At 42.8% G+C, this 17,474-nt stretch overlaps 1 protein-coding gene across 1 annotated transcript in view; it reads left to right on the plus strand.

The window, feature by feature from the left end:
* The window catches only part of SHISA9 (shisa family member 9), a 474,001-nt gene that overhangs the window by 434,619 nt on the left and 21,908 nt on the right, over positions 1-17,474 (plus strand). The window contains exon 3 of the mRNA XM_030212237.1: positions 8,335-8,490. Within this exon, the coding sequence (XP_030068097.1) occupies positions 8,335-8,490 (156 nt within the window). The remainder of the gene's footprint in view (positions 1-8,334; positions 8,491-17,474) is intronic.

Consider the following 17,474-nt stretch of genomic DNA (forward strand, 5'->3'; position numbering starts at 1 on the left):
TCGATTTTGTGTGTACTTTGTAGAATAACTGCACTTATGTGAGTTATTGTGACAGTTACACAAATAAGTGCTACTTATTTGGCATATAAGTACAAGGGGGCACTGCTCCCTCTAGGCAGGAGGGGAAAAAGAAAGGGGAATGAGGCTTGATATTCCACCTTTCTGCGGTTTACATAGTATATTCAGGTGCTTATTTCTACCTGGGTCAATGGAGAGTTAGGTGACTTGCCCAGAGTTACAAGGACCTGCAGTGGGATTTGAAGACAGTTCCCCAGGATCAAAGTCCACTGCACTAACTGAATTTATCTTCCCAATGATTTACGTGCCCCCTGTCTGACTAATTACCTAGCAGACCTCGCATAGTCCCAGACTAATCTACCCAGCCTAGGCATTAAGGAACTCCACAAACAGAAGGACACAGGGATTCTGTAAACATGAGAAAGTAGCTGTCAAAGTTTATTAGCTCACTTACCAAAAGCCAGATTAGTACAAAATCATCACCACTAGGCTACTTTCTACACTCCTCCAACTGCATTGCTGCCAATAGGAGGTGAGGCTTCAACATTATATTTTCAATCGCTAGAGAAAGGCAGGTGGTGATGCTTCAACATTATATTTTCAATTGTGAAAGACAGGTAGGTTCCTTGGAATCTTGCAGGGCTTGTCTCTCTAGTGAAACAGTTCCCTCCGCTAGCAGGACTGTAGAGGACTCCTACTCAGCTATAGAGGAAACAGTGCAGGTGGGACTTCAGAGGAGTATGAGCAGGTCCCACATGCATGTCTGTAACTACAGAATACTGTATTAAAAAATTGTCTCTTTAAAAGATAATCTTAAACTGTAAGCTACTATCATGTTGAAGCTCCTACCAAGACTTGGTTTCACCTTTTTTTTTTTTTTTTTGTTACATTTGTACCAGGTGCTATCCCACTCATGGCAGGCTCAATGCAGCTTACATGGGGCAATGGAGGGTTAAGTGACTTGCCCTGAGTCACAAGGAGCTCCCTGTGCCGGGAATCGAACTCAGTTCCTCAGGACCAAAGTCCACCACTCTAACCACTAGGCCACTCCTCCACTCCAGTTAAAGTTAAAACAGATAGCAAACATTTTTATAAAAATTTAGAAAAAGTATTTCCCCTACAGTTTTAAACAGAATACAGATCCATAACCAGTAAAGCTTAACTTCCTTGTATCTTGTACAGTTGGGGTGAAGTGAAATGTATCAAGAAATATCCTTATGGAATGTATGGAACAGTACATTTATGAGCCACTCGGGGCCACTTCTTTCCCATGTACTTTATAACTCTATTCCTCACTTCTTCTTATAACAAAGAACATGTTTCCCAGCAGGCAGTGCAGTATGCAAATCAAGTCAGTTCCGTTTTGCCTGGAGATAGGAAATATGCAAATTAGTTAATCTAATCAATTGACCTTCCTCACAGCCATCTAAAACTAATTGGGGTTTTGCTTTTGCTCCCAGCTATTAAATAAAAATTACTTAAAAACAAAAAACAGGGAACTTCTCCCTGGTCTGCAGTTCTTGCAGCTTTCAATTCCTATCAGCAACCTTCAGCCTTCAGCTACCAGGCTTTGCTGCCTTGGCTGCAAGCCGACCTTTAAACCAGTATTTACATGCTACAAGTCTCAAGTACTTTTAGAGTTCTAGCTGTTCCCTGGCTGTCAACATACAGGGGTCTTTCTACTAAGCTGCGGTAAAAAAAAGTGGCCTGTGGTAGTGTGGGCACATTTTTTTACATGCACTGGGCCATTTTTTTTTTTTTTACTGTGGCTAGGAAAAAAAAAGCATTTTTCAATGAGGCAGTAAATGGCTGTGCACTGAAACTAAAAGTAGCATGCCTGCTATTTACAGCCTGAGCTCTTACCAGCACTCATTGACCTAGGGGTAAGAGCTCACACACTACTCACACAGTAATCATGCAGCACACGCCAACATGGCTGCGCTTCTGATTACAGCCAAGAACGCCCCTTATGGTAGAAAATAGAAAAATATTTTCTAACGTGGTAAACAGCATGAGCCAACTTTGAAACTACTGATTTGGCGCACGCTACCCACGCGTTAGCCCTACCGCTGCTTAGTAAAAGGACCCCATAGGTTCCTTTACCTCTCAGGATTTCTCGGGGTACTGTCATCTGGGCAAGATTTTTCTCTTAGGACCAGGGGCGTAGCCAGACCTCATTGGGGATGGGGGGGGGGGGGCAGAGCTCAAAGTGGGTGGGGCACATTTTGGCCCTCCTCCCCGCCGCTGCCCTCCCATGCCACCGCCACCCCTCCCACCCCTCACCGTCACCGCATGATGGTAGTACCTTGGCTGTCAGGGGCCCAAAACCCCGCCAGCAGAAGTGTTTGTCACGCACTGGTCTCACATTGCCTGCCCTGCTCTGTTCTCAGTCGCACCATGCATGCACGTTTTAATCAAATGGAACGCGCAGGGGGTTGGAACTACCGCCAGGCTGCTGCAGTAGCCCAGCGGTACTTCCCTTTTAGCGAGCAGTAAACCCACAATGAGCTTATTGCCGTTTTATAGAAGGGCCCCTAGGACATTTAAAATGCTATTCTGTCGCTTTTTTATCTTCAACATTAGCAAAATTCGCCCCTTTCCTTTCTGAACACGCCACCAAAACCCTTATTCACACCCTTGTTAATTCTCGCTTGGACTGTTGCAATTTACTTCTCACTGGTCTTCCTCTTAATCATCTTTCTCCTCTCCAATCTGTCCAGAATTCTGCAGCTCGACTTATTTTCCGCCACAAGCGTTATGCCCACACTAGCCCACTCCTCAAGTCACTTCACTGGCTCCCTGTCCGCTTCTGTATACAGTTCAAACTCCTCTTATTGACCTTTAAATGCATCCATTCTGCAGCCCCCCACTACCTCTCCACTCTCATCTCTCCCTACATTCCTCCCCGTGAACTCCGCTCTCTGAACAAATCTTTCTTGTCGTCCCCCTTCTCCTCCACCGCTAACTCCAGACTTCGTTCCTTTTATTTTGCGGCACCTTATGCTTGGAACCGTCTTCCCGAACCCATACGTCTAGCTCCATCTCTACCTGTTTTTAAATCTATGCTGAAAGCCCACCTTTTCACTACTGCCTTTGGCTCCTAACCGCTACTCATTTGCCCTCCTCCCCCCTGTTCCTCTTTACCCTGTAATTCCCTTGCCCGTAATGTCTTGTCTGTCTGTTTTACCTAGATTGTAAGCTCTTTGAGCAGGGACTGTCACTCTGTGTCAAATGTTCAGCGCTGCGTGCGTCTGGTAGCGCTATATAAATGCTATTAGTAGTAGTAGTAGTACATGTCAAAATCGTGTTAGAATGTAAAACAAGAAGCACTGGAGGCCCTAAAACTTAGATATTAGTTAAGTGCACATAGAAGAACTCGTTGACTGTATGATTCAAAATTTTGTAGTAGGTTCCCTGGCAGTGCTCAACACTTTATCTCAATTGATTTAATACAGTGATAATTTCCCAGCCTTTATCTCAACTACCAGCCATCACCATCACTATCAAATATTCAACTAGCTGAGAATCTTACAAATAAAATCCTTAGATGAAGCTACATTGTTTTAAAACAAGTATGAAGCTACAAGTATTGATCACAACACATTTTTATTGGCAGTGCTAACAGGCCGGGGATCAATATTAAACAGCTTAGATGTATAAATGTCCAAAGAGGAGACAGTTTGGGTGAGAGTAATTATGTGAGTGATCCGCTAGCGGAGACAGACTCTACGGGATAAGGGCAAGCAAGAAAAGAACCTGAAAAATGGACAGTTTGCAGAATGCTGTATTGTGCATTGAACTGCCTCTAAAGTTTATTTAAAGATGAGGGGAAATGTGTACTGTATTATAACCACAGACAGGCAGTATATCAAATCCCATCCCCTTTCCTGTACCATGGACCATAGGAGCTGGCTCTGTGGGTGCTTGAGCAACCCCAATATTGAGAAAATTCCTTGTATATGTCCAGGGAGGGGTTATTTCCACTAGGCTTAGCACCCCCACTAATTTTGAAAAGTTGGCTCCCGTGCCGTGGACTGAACTACTTAGCATGTTGTTTAGATTAAGTTTAGCTTCCTATTAAAAAAATAACAGCAGCTAAAATAAGATCCACTTATGTTGCAGTGGTAAATGGTGCCAAAATACAGGGCCTGACATTCAGTCTGCAGTGGTAAGTGAATTGTGAGCTGCTCACACCCACGAGCTGACCTGACCTAATGCTTGGTATTCAATGCTGGGGCATGAATGGCTCCCGACACTGAATATCCAGGTATATCCACTGACCCGTAGGTTAACTGGGCACTGGACGATATTTGGCCTGTGGCTGTAAGCCACTCTTAGCTATGGGCTGGCCTAACCCCAGGCTCAGCACCCAAGGTAAGGGAGCTATGCACCTGGGATCAATTTGTGAAGTCCACTGCAGTGCCCCCTAGGGTGCCCGGTTGGTGTCCTGGCATGTGAGGGGGACCAGTGCACTACAAATGCTGGCTCCTCCCACGACCAAATGGCTTGGATTTGGCGGGGTTTGAGATGGTCGCCATTAGTTTCCATTATCGGCGAAAACCAATGGCGGCGATCTCTAAGGGTGGCCCAAATGTTGAGATTTGGCCGGCCCCGACCGTATTATCGAAACAAAAGATGGCCGGCCATCTTGTTTCGATAATACGGTCCGGTATGCCGCTTTACGGGGCCGTCATTAGAGATGGCCGCCCTTATAGATGGCCGGCCCTGTTCGATTATGCCCCTCTAAGGGGGTCTTTTACAAAGGTACACTAGCGTTTCTAGCATGTGCTAAACACTAGAGATGCCCATAGGAATATATGGCAAAATCAATTTTCCCAGCAAACATTCCCAAAGTACCAATTTTCAACACCATCAGACTTGCAAATGTATTCATATTCACACTAAAAAAATATATATATATATATATATATTTTTTTTTAGTAAGGGGATCCTCAGGTATCACAATGCAAGTTCTATCGATCAGTTTCTTGACATAGCACTGCATACTCCTCGTTGGTCCCTCATTTTTTAATTAAATATTTTTATATCAAACATTCAAAAGCTACTTCTATCTGGGCGTCTCTAGCATTTAGCGCATGCTTATTTTTAGCGTGCACTAAAAACACTGGCGCCTTCGTAAAAGGACCCCCCACGTCAGTACCAGGAATGCCGCATTTTTCTATTTGACCCTCAAATTGTGGAGTGAACTCCCCCACCTATACACTCGGAACTCAGCTTTGTAAAATTTAAAACGCTTTTTTTTTTCAGATTGACTTTTGGTTGCAATGAATAGCAGGTGTTTAGAGACAGTCTAGCCTATTTTGAATTTGCATGTGCCTTATTAATGGTTTGCTGATTGCTGCTGCCTGGAATGATTGTCTCTTTCCTATTTTAATTGGTGTTCTTTTCCTTTCTGTTTTAATGTATTATTATTATTCTGTGTGAACTGCTTTGACCTATTTTTAATGAAGAAATGGCAGTATATCAAGATTTTAATAAACATAAAGATCTTGGAACTGTGCATACTTTTTATGCGCATAACCCACGGGGTAATTTTATAGAGCTGTGGAGCACGGAGGCAGTATATAAGAAATTAAAAACAGAATAGAATGGAAGCGAATAAATAAAAAAATAAATAGAAAGCCCTTTTACAAGCATTAAGGGGTCCTTTTACCAAACTGCAGTAAAAGGACCCCTGCGGTGGCGTCAGCTTGCAGGTTTGTTGTGCGCCGAAGCCCCCCCCCCCACCCCTTTTTTTTCTAAAGAAGGAAATGGCTGTGTGGTAAGTCAGGCACTTGCCGCGTGGCCATTTCCTGGGGGAGCCCTTACTGTCTCTATTTAGGACAGGTCTGCCATCAGGTAAACCCCCGGCACTAAAATATATCACTTTGATTTCTGCCGTCCATCTTAGTCTCTCTTCCCTTTCCCTTCTTACCCTGTTCTTTCGCCCCTAACTAATGTAATGTAATTGTAACTGATTTCACTGTGAATTGTAAGCCACGTTGAGTCTGCTTCAGGTGGAAAAAGGTGGGGTATAAATGTCCATGAATAAATAAATAAATAAATAATTATATTTTAAAATAATTGCCGGAAATGGCGTTCAGAACACACCAGCGCTACCACCAGGCTCAGCAGTAGTGCTGATTTGCAGTATGCCATTTCTGCGGTAGTCCTACTGCAGCTTTGTAAAAGGGCCCCTAAAAAAAAGGGGGGGGGGGGTTACACCCGATAAGAAAAGTTTATGAAATTTATTCCTAACACATCAGGAGAGGATATGAAGCATCTAGGTTTTCAAACTCTTAGGTTCATCTCATCCTTGGAATCCCTCAGTATAAACTATTGTGTTTACAGTAATTATCTGAGACTTCACTCTAAGCTGCGTAGGTGTGTACACGCGTCCTACGTGCGTCAGTTTGGAGTTACCGCCTGGCTACCACATGGTAATTTCATTTTTTTACGCACGTCCACTACGTGCGCTGGAAAATAATTTTTATTTTCCCGCGTGTGGTGGAAGCCGGGCAGTAATCATCATTCTATGCACGTAGACGATTGCCCACATGGTTGCCGCGTGAGACCTTACCGCTAAGTCAGTGGGTGGCGGTAAGGTCTCAGACCCAACTTGGACGATTGCCAATTTGTATTTTGCCGCATATCCATTTTTGGCAAAAATAAAAAAAAAGGCCTTTTTTTACAGGCACACTGAAAAATGGATCTGTGCGTGCCCAAACACGCGCCTACACTAGCGCAGCCCATTTTTCAGTGCACCTTAGTAAAAGGACCCCTTATTTTCTTTTTCTGTTGTTAGCGCTTGTTTTTGGAAATAAAAACACACACAAATATATATATATATATAAATCTGCAAGTATTTGAAAGCAAAAGAAATTCTGCTGTAAAAGTGAAAGCAGATGAAGCTTGCATGTGAAAATAGTGAATTCCCTAAAAATGACAACAAAAGTCCCTCAATAAAACTTTTAAAACAGCGTGAATTTATAAGATCATTCTCAACCTCACACTTGAGGTCACAACTAGCAAACGCTCCTTTTTTCAGGAGAAATATTGATCTGTTATCTGAATATATAGTATTTGCTCTCTGCACACTGTGACTCATTTTTAAATAACAGCTAACACTTTGTATTTATTATGCCACGCTGCATGATTTGTTTCTTCTGGAGTGACCTGGTAACTGTGGAAGAGTTTATTTATTTCCAACATACAGTATGTAGCATAATTAGTGACCCTGCTGATACAAATGAGTCTCCCACATGCCATATTTATTGTAATAGGTAAGGCCAAGAGTACAAATAAAAGCTAATACTGTAAGCAGGTTTCTGGTTGGTATAGGCATTTCATTTTATAACAGAATGGAGGCATTGTCTAGTGATTAGAGTCGTGGGGTTGAGAAGCAGGGATACTAGAGTTCAAATCTTCTTTTTTTTTCTGACCTTGGATAGGTCACTTTGGGGACCTTTTATTAAGATGCACTGAGAAATGGGCTTAGGGAGCCCCCCTACTAAGCCGCGTAGGCGTCTATGCGCGCCCAACGCACACCAATTCGGAACTACCGTCCGGCTACTGCGTGGCCCAGGTGGGAATTTAATTTTTTACGCACGTCCGCTATGCGCGCCAGAAAATATATTTTATTTTTCTGGCGCATGGCACTAACCAGGCATTAACCGGCATTGTACGCTGGCAGATGATTACTGTCTGGATAAGGCATGAGACCTTACCGCTAAGTGAATGGGTGGCGGTAAGGTCTCAGGCCCAAAATGGACGCATGCCAATTTTCATTTTGCAGCACGTCCATTTTTAGACCCCCCCCCCCCCCCACAAAAGGCCTTTTTTGCAGGTGCGCTGGAAAATGGACCTGCACACACGCAATACATGCGTCTACACCAGTGCAAGCCACTTTTCGGCGCAGCTTAGTAACAGGACCCCATCGTGCGTTTTTATAACGGACTTTCCCTTGCGCTAAGCCCATTTCTATTTCATCCCTAAAAGAGGGCTTTTTTTTTTTTTTTTTTTGCTTTTTGCACTTCCTCCATTGCATGCAAATCTCTCTCATGCATATTCATTGTGGGTAGCTGATAACCTGACTGGCCAGGTGGTCCCTGAGGACTGGGTTTGCTGTAGAGCAGTGGTTTTCAACCCACCCACGGCAGTCGTGATTCTTTGTGCACGATCTTCTTCATCAGGTCATAGCAGCAAATAGCAGGCATGCTCCTTGGAATATTAATGAATGCCGTTTGGCTTCGGTCATCATTCCTTATTATAAACCTATCTATCTATCTCTAAAAAGAACCTTTTCTTTTCCAACAGATGCCTCACAGATGAATAACGTAGTTCCAGCCTCTCCACATCTCCCACAGATGGCACATACTCATTCCTACCCAACTCTGGGACCTATCACAAATCCCTATGAGCAGCAACCCCCAGGCAAGGAGCTGAACAAATATGCCTCCCTCAAAGCTGTTGGTAAGCAGTGTCAGCAGTGAACATTCCCTTTTTCAGTTCATTGTACGTCAGGTTCTGGTGTGGTTAGTTTACATTAAAAATGCACATAAATGCAAAGAGACTATTTTCATGTGGGCTGCCTTGAGGTGCGGGGAAAATGCTGATATGACAGTAGGGGGAACAGAGACATAGGATGAATCGGATGATGACAGGAGGTAAAGCAGAGGTTAATGTGGTCGGTGGGAGGCTTGATGCTAATGCCATGAATGTAACAGATGTTAGTGCAATTAGCTTAAGCAATCAGGGCTATGCTAACATCTGTACATTATTATAACATTGAGTTATTAGTAAAAAAAAGGAAAGTTTTCCATTTGTAAACTGCTTCAAAGTTCACTAGAAAAAATTGTAGAAATCGTTTTTTTTAATTTATAAAACGCAATCAAAAGATTAAATCAATCCCAACCAGATTGTCACAGAGTGAGCTTGTTTCAAGATAATCACAAACAAGATACAACAGATTCTGAAACAGGTGTCACCATTTTTACCTGGACACAGTGGCGTTCCTAGGGGGGCGGACACCCGGGGGGCCGGCGCCCCGCCCCCCGGGTGCAACGCCCCCCCCCCCCCCGATGCAGTGCAGACCCCTCCGGCGAAAGAGCCCCCCCCCCCCGGGTGCATGCCGCTGGGGGGGTGCCGAAGTGCGCGCCTGCTGCGAGTTTACTAACTTTGCTCGTTCGCTGCAGCTCCCTCTGCCCCGGAACAGGAAGTAACCTGTTCCAGGGCAGAGGGAGCTGCAGCGAACAAGAGAAGTTAGCGAACTCTCGCAGCAGGCGCGCGCCGCGGCACCCCCCAGCGGCGTGCACCCGGGGCGGACCGCCCCCCCCCCCTTGGTACGCCACTGCCTGGACAAAAGTTCTTAGGTGATGAAATATGTACAGGCACAACTTTTTCACTTCTAAGTTTGTGATTCCTTAAACTCTTTGGGGCCCTTTTATTGAGCTGTGGCAAAATCTGGGCTGGAACTAATGCAGGGCTTCCTATGCCCAGATTTAGCATGGCAGTATATGAAGGATTATTTCTAGTTGTTTCTTATAAGTCCCGTGCTAATTTTGCCATTAGCATGTAAGACTTACAAAAAACAAAACAAAACATGGAAGCATTTACTGCCTCCTATTTAGGAGATGCGCTAAGTGCCCCCGAATTGTCTGTGCTATTCAGTTAGCAAGCGCTAATCAGAACAAGCTAGCTGGATAATGTTTCCATGCCCATTCCCCACCCATGACATGCCCCCTCCCCCCAAAAAATGCTAAAAAATTAAATGGCATGCAGATTAGTGTGCGCTGAGAGGCAAAAGATCGTAAACCTTTTTTCCTGCATTATGCATGCATTAGCGCTCGGGGCTAGATTCTATATATCACGCCTAAGAAAAACTGGTGCCAAAATGAAATTCACCTAAGCGTATTCTATAAAGTACGCCTTAATTTAGGCGTACTTTATAGAATAAGCCTAAATTTCCATGCGGTATATAGAATACGCTGAGCGCTGCTCCATGTGACTAAATGTAATCACGGATAGTTACGCCAAGTAAAACCTGGTGTAAATCCCAAAGCCTAAATTGTGCACGGACCGGGTGTATTCTGTAACAACGCATATAGATTTTAGAAACGCCCATGACCATCCCATTCTATGCCCGTGGCCACGCCCTCTTTTCAACTACACAACTTAGAATTTAAGCGCACCAGGTTACAGAATAATACACTTAGACAGTTCTGTGCATAAATTCTAATTAATGGGAAAGGGAAACGGAATGGGAGTTTTGATATACCACCTTTCTGTGGTTTTTGCGACTACATTCAAAGCGGTTAACATCCAATTTGAGCAAAGAAAAAAAGATATTTATAAAAAGTAATAAGAAAAAAAAGAAATAATAAAACAAAAAGCACTCATTGAAGGAGGTTTTTGGCCAGTGATGACATTACTGTCTAGGAAGTGCTTGAGGGTGTCAATGATAATGTCACTGTAGCACTGGGGCTGGTTTGAGGTCTTTTCCTCTTTATGTTGGTGCTTGAAAAGCCAATAATTTCTCAAACATCACTAATCTCTTCTTTCCCTTAACTGTCGGGAAGGCAAATAACATGATATTGCCAACCATTCTAAATCTGGAGACAGCACCAAAGCAAAACTGGGACAAAAAAATAATCTGGAACCAACCCATGTAAAACTTTAAACAAAAAACAAGCATGTTTAAAAATAATTCTGGCATCTAATGGCAGCCAGTGCAAACTAATATAAGGGCCCTTTTATTAAGCCGAGTAGGCTCGTAGGCGCATCCTATGGATGCCAGTTTTGAACTGCCTGGCTACCACGTGGACTGGGCAGTAATTTCATTTTTGATGCACGTCCGTTACGTATACCGGAAAATATTTTCCGGCGTGCAGTGCTAACCGGGCGGTAATAGGCATTGTACATGTAGTGACGATTACCACCCGGTTAACACATGAGACCTTACCACTAAGTCAATGGGTGGCAGTAAGGTCTCAGGCCCAAAATGAACGCGCACTAATTTTCATTTTGCCGCATGTCCATTTTTGGCCAAAAAAAGCGCCTTTTTTGCAGGCGTGCTGAAAAATGGACCTGCACGCATCCAATACACGCGTCTACACCAGCGCAGGCCATTTTTCAGTGCACCTTAGTAAAAGGACCCCATAAAATGGGTATATACTCTTATAAATCAAGCGAACCACCATGCTTTGCACGGATTGTAATCTTTTCAGAAGCCACTTTGTGCAACCTAAATATATCAAATTACAATAATCAGGATAAGATAACATGAGAGCATGAGTTAAGCGCTCGAATTGATGTCAATCAAAATAATTCGAAATAGCGCAAACGTTTTGCATCATAAAAAAGCACCTTCGTAACCAATGTATTTCCATTGAAATTGCACTGTCAACCTGAATAACTAGAATTGTTTAACTTTAGAAATGGTATAATCATAAGAGTTAACAGCAATAATTTTAGGAATACTCTCTGATTTCGTATCAAAACACAGAAATTTAGTTTTATCTGTGTTAGTTTTAACTTACCCTATCTATTTATCTAATAGATTCATACGAAAGAAATTCTGGAAAGATCAATATCAACACTTGATGAAGTAGGAATTAATACTGAAATCATTCACGTAGATGATAAGCAGGTCCAGCCTGTTAACAAATGTACTGCTTCAGTACATCATCTCGAATCGAAATCAGAAGAATCTTTTCCAACTGAAGGCTGTAGTCTACCCAGAAAATTTTTAAAACCCACCTATCTGAGCAGTGGTGTAGCCAAGGGTGGGCCCAGGTGGACCCAGGCCCACCCACTTTGGGCTCAGGCCCATCCAGTAGCAGTACACCTATGATGTGGCTGGCAGGCATTCTTCCCAAGCCCCACCAGCTGAAACCTCCCAACAACTGTCCCGCCTGCATACCTTGTAAATAGATCTTCACCTGCAGCAAAGTAGCCACTGATACATGCTGTAGGGCCAACATGAGCAGTGTGTATTAGTTGCTGCTCGCTGCCAGTGAAAATCTATTTAAAAGGTATCCGGTGGGGGGGGGGGGGGGGGCGGTGTTTGAGAGACCATATGGTATGCAGGTGAGAGAGGGAGAGACCAAATCACTTATGGGACAAGGCGGAGTTCTTCTGCCCACCCATCTTGGGCCCAGGCCCACCCAAAATTGGGTGTCTGGCTACGCCCCTGTATCTGAGGTTATAAGTGACCCCCTCAATTGGAAAATATTCAGGCTCCCTCCTATTGACAACAGAGGAATAAAGCTGAGCCAGGCAGCCTGGCTAGACCTTTTATTTATTTATTTATTAAAGGCCATGTGAATACGTGTTTTTGAATATTGGGCTCTATATTTCTAGGTTGGCCAAAGTCATAGTTCCATAACATTTGAGTAACCCCAATCCCTAAGCAGCCTGATGGTGATTTGTCTCAAACTGCCAATTTCAGGCCTATTGCGAATATTCCTTTTCTCAAAACATTAGTTGAGTTTGTGGTTGGATTGCAACTTTCAAATTATACAGATAAATATGCACTACTGCTTAGTTCTCAATATGGTTTTCGCTCCTTTCACAGCACCAAAACTTTGCTAATGTCTTTAACCTCTGAGATTAAATAGGTACTTTGCAGAGGTGGTGAGGCAATTTTATTGCAGTTTGATATCTCTGCAGCTTTTAACACAATCATGAGATTCTGTTATGTTTATTTTCTGCAGCAGGGTTAGTAGGCCCTGTCTTTAGATGATTTGCATCTTTTCTGAAAGATAGGCAGTATTTGGTGTTGAAAGGTGGTATCTATTCATCCTCTTGGAAATCAGCTTATGGGGTACCTCAGGGCTTTCCTATTGCCCGGCTTCTGCACAATCTTTATATGAGTTTGCTTAGACGAATCTCATGGAATTCAGGCGACTTAATGTTTTCATATGCTGATGATATTTTTGCGTTGATTCCCATAAGTCAAACTATGGGTTTTGTTACTTCTATTGCTAATGATTGTATTAAAAAGATTAGAAATTGGTCTATGTCGGTACATCTAAAACTAAATGCTAAGACTAGAATTTTATGGTTCACTCTCAATATGTCTAATATTCCAAAATCTATACAAATTAGTGATGCTATTCAATTGAATATAGAAAGAGTATCAAAGGATTTGGGGATATTGCTGGATTCTTCATTGACTAGGAAACCTCAGATTAATAATTTGGTCAGAAAATCTTACTTTAACATGAAGCAGCTACATTTTTTACGTTCTTATTTTTTGAGAGACCATTTTAGAATTATTGCTCAACTCTCAATTTTAGCATTGCTGGATTATTGTAATTCGTTGGATATCAAAAACATCATAAAATAATCAATCATGTACTAACATTGAAAGTTATCATATAAACAATCAACTCCAAATACAAAATCAATAAAATATAAGCCAATCAGATGGAATGTGTGTAGGTATTCGTGGAAGAAAATTTATCCTATAAAGTCTAGTTCCCTAAGTTGATTTTCAAATGGTATAAAAATGTTAGCTATGGGGAATGATTTTATCAGGTCCATAGACAAGAGAAAACCAAAACACTTCTACACAAAAATGTAAGCAAACCAAACTAAGAGTGGAAGATGACAAATGTAAAGATGACCAAATGTTGCAAAAAAAGTTCCTTTAATGGGTAAAGAACATGTAGACTGGTAGTGCTATAGAAATGATTTATAGTAGTAGTAGATACAAGTCCCAGACAGAGAAACTCAACACAGGCTGTTTTTCAGCTGGACAGCCTTCATCAGGAGAATCTGTTGAGACTCAACAAAACAGAATTGAATCCAACCAAACATATCAAACACTGCATTAATTAATTAGTTCCATTTACAGGAACCTACTGCATACCAGCAGTCCAAACTGGAATTTCCGCATCAGCACATGACGTGACATCAGTTATGATTACAGCTGATCAAATATGAGAGAAAAATACATGGGAAGAATAGATTCTGTTGGGTTTAATCATAATAGAATCAAATACAAAATACATTTAATACTGATGCATTGTTTCCTCGTAAAATGTCAAATTATATTAATTTTTATGATTTCCTGACAGCCAAATGAAACTGTATTTATTCTGATCAACACCACCACAGGCAACATTCTGTGACAGAAATACTGCAAACGCAAAACATATGTATTGTGAAAATAAAATACATGCATTAGATAAACAAGACATGTGTTGCAAAACATACCCTATAATGTGATTACTGGAGGGGAAACATAAACCTTAAGTATGACAAGAACAAATCATTCATGTTACAAGCAAACAAAGACAGAGAAAAGCTGTAAACATCAATAATGAATCTAACTTTCAGTATGTCACTTCAATTGTCATCTGCAAACAACTGAGCAGTGTGTCTTTATGGCAGGGTCTTCCATTGCACAATAACAATTTATAAGAATAGATTCTTATACATCTATTCTTATAAATTGTTATTGTTTAGGGTTGAAGAATAGTTAAATTGTTAAACTCCCTCATTAATTCTTGTTGGGTTCTTCCATTGCACAAGCTGGACTTCTCTCCAAAGGTGAACCTTTGGACTTCAGACACATGAAAGAATTGTTGTTTGGGTCCACTTAAAAATATGCAATGGTTCAGTAGAGGAAAAAAAATGCAACATTGCGTCTCATGCACAGTTACCTTCGAATTCTATATATGGCGCTCAGAACTGTGCATTCACATTTGGGTGTGCTCCCAATTTGCACATATAATTTAATTATATAATGAACCAATTAGCGCCGCATGGACATTTCGGGGGGGGGGGGGGGGGAGCCCTTACCGCCACCCATTGAGGTGGCAGTAAGGGCTCCCGCTTTAACCTGGCAGTTACCGGGCAGTGCATGGTACTGCCCGATTACTGCTGGGTATACTCCAGCTCTAGTGGAGGAGTGGTCTAGTGGTTAGAGCACCAGTCTTGCAATCCAGAGGTGGCTGGTTCAAATCCTGCTGCTGCTGCTCCTTGTGATCTTGGGCAAATCACTTAACCCTCCATTGCCTCAGGTACAAACTTAGATTGTGAGCCTCCTGGGACAGAGAAATATCCAGAGTACCTGAATGTAACTCATCTTGAGCTACTACTGAAAAAGGTGTGAGCAAAATCTAAATAAATAAATAAAATTTTGTAGCACCGGAAATGATGGTGCGCTAGGGGTGGGAAGTACCACTGGGCTGCCGGTACTTCCTGTGTAGCGAGCGGTAAGCCTGTGTTGGGCTTACCACCTCATAGTAAAAGGAGCTCTTAATCAGTTATGGTTGAGCCAACTCTGTAAATCTGGAAATTCAATTCCAAAGCCTGAACGTGGCCATGCATTGAATTTCTGGGCATAACGCCAGCTGTGGTCAGCAAACTGTTGAGTGCCACCAGCTGAATGTGAGACCTTTCACAATGTAGACCACCTGCATGTAGAACGAATGGAAAGACCTCTTCTTCTTCAGACTCTACGCAGTAACAGCTAATGGCCCAGTACAATATTAGTGAAATAGATTGTACCTCAAGACTGATGGGACATTAACAATGTCATAAGAGCCTCTCATAGTTTGCCGCTGGTGCTGTAATTCTGAAGGAAAATTAAGATATTGATTAGCTCTATTGAGAAGATTTACTGCTGGACACAGTGAGAAGGGGCTGCCTGGGTAATCTCTGTGATGCTACCCAATATTCTGGAAGCTGCCTGTGGCTGGGAGCCTAAAATAATAATGACTTCTATATCCAGAGCCAAAGCATGGTTCGACATTAGATCACCTGGCAAAATTATCTAATAGTTTGATTGTTCTTATTAGAAAACCTTAAATATCTGATTATGGGCTTGTACATCCTGAACTAATGAACAAATCATAAAGACAGACTGTGCTTTCGCTTAACAAGCCAATTAGTGCTGATAATTGCCACTTAACAAGCAATTATTGACACTAATTGGCATTAATTAGAATTTACGCGCACAACTTGCTAAGAGTATTCAGTAAAGTGGTGCAAACAAATTCTAATCTGCGTTGCCAAAAAGTGGGCGTGGAATGGGCGGGTCATGTGTGTTCCAAACATTTACTCGCAGGATTACAGAGTACACCTGTTCCGCGCCTAACTTTGGCACTGGTATTTACACCATTTTACTTGGTGTAAATAGACGCACCTAGCGTTAGGCGCAGGCATGGTCGCAAGGTGTATTCTATGAGCCCACTAGGTATATTCTATAAACCGTGCCTAAATTTAGGCACGGTTTATAGAATACTCCTAGGTAGAAGTTTTTTTTCGGCACTGATTTTTCAGGCACCATACATAGAATCTAGTCCTTTGGGGTCAATTCTGTGACTTGGAGTCTCCAATTAGTCACCCGGAGAGCACGCGGTAGGTGCCTGTTGTGTGAAGGAACCTAAATGTCTAGGCTCCAGTATAGAATACTAGGTAAGTGGCTATCAATACACCTAAAATGTAAATGCATATACTCCAGCAATAAAGTTGTTGTAAGTTTGTGTGCCTATAAACAGCAGGGATGCCTGTAACTTACATTATTTTGTAAATTACACTTTTAAGTGGGAGCCGTGCCTATGATCTGCCCGTGCTCATCCCCTATGTATGCACTATCTTGCAAATATGCACTATGCAAGTTAAGCAGATATTTGTAGAATAGCGTTGAGGCACCATACTAACATTTACATATTGTCATCATTAGAGCACTTCTGGCACTGATTAGCTCCCTTTCACTAGGTTTCTCTCTGGTAGCAACATTTCCCAAAACATTTTTGGTGAGCCACTTCTTGTTATTAATAACCAGTACTTTATTAAGGCTACTAATGTCTAAAACACAAGCTTAACTTCAGCAGCCACATCACCCCTGCAGTATCTCAGCTAAAGTTTACATTATTTTGTCCATGCAGTCTTTCCTTTGGGCTTCCTTTCTCTCAGGCAGGGATGGCCTGATCATTCGAGCAACTGGGCAGTGTCTGAGGTCCCAGAGGCTCTAGGGAGCACAGAGGCTCTGCCCGGCATGCCGCTGGTGATCTAGTGGCCTCGGGTGGGGAGGGGGGTCATGTTCTTTCCTGCCCAGCCTGCTGGGCTGCCGCTATTCCCCCCCCCCCCCCCCCCCCGCCCGGCCTGTCTCCACAGTCTCTTCCCCAGTTTCTCTCATGCCCACTCCCTTCCCTGCCTTCATCCAGATTCTCTCTCCTCCCCCTCCCCCATGTTTACCTCTACAGCAGGGCTCAGGGTGGGCTCCAGATTTTTGCTCCCTCCACAGCACTCCTTGTCTTCACCTGCATGGCTGATACTTGAGCCATTCCCCAACTTCCTGCACCGCAGTGACTCAAATCAGAGCTTGGCCCTACAGGGGAGGGAGACCAGGAGCGCCAAGAAAGGAGAAAAAGAACCCTGCTGGCTGCTGTAGAGGTAAAAGCAGAAAGCAAGGGGGGGGGGGGGGGGGGGATAGGCATTAA

This window comes from Microcaecilia unicolor, chromosome 8 (genome assembly GCF_901765095.1).
Source record: "Microcaecilia unicolor chromosome 8, aMicUni1.1, whole genome shotgun sequence".
In the NCBI taxonomy this organism is placed as follows: Eukaryota; Metazoa; Chordata; class Amphibia; order Gymnophiona; family Siphonopidae; genus Microcaecilia; species Microcaecilia unicolor.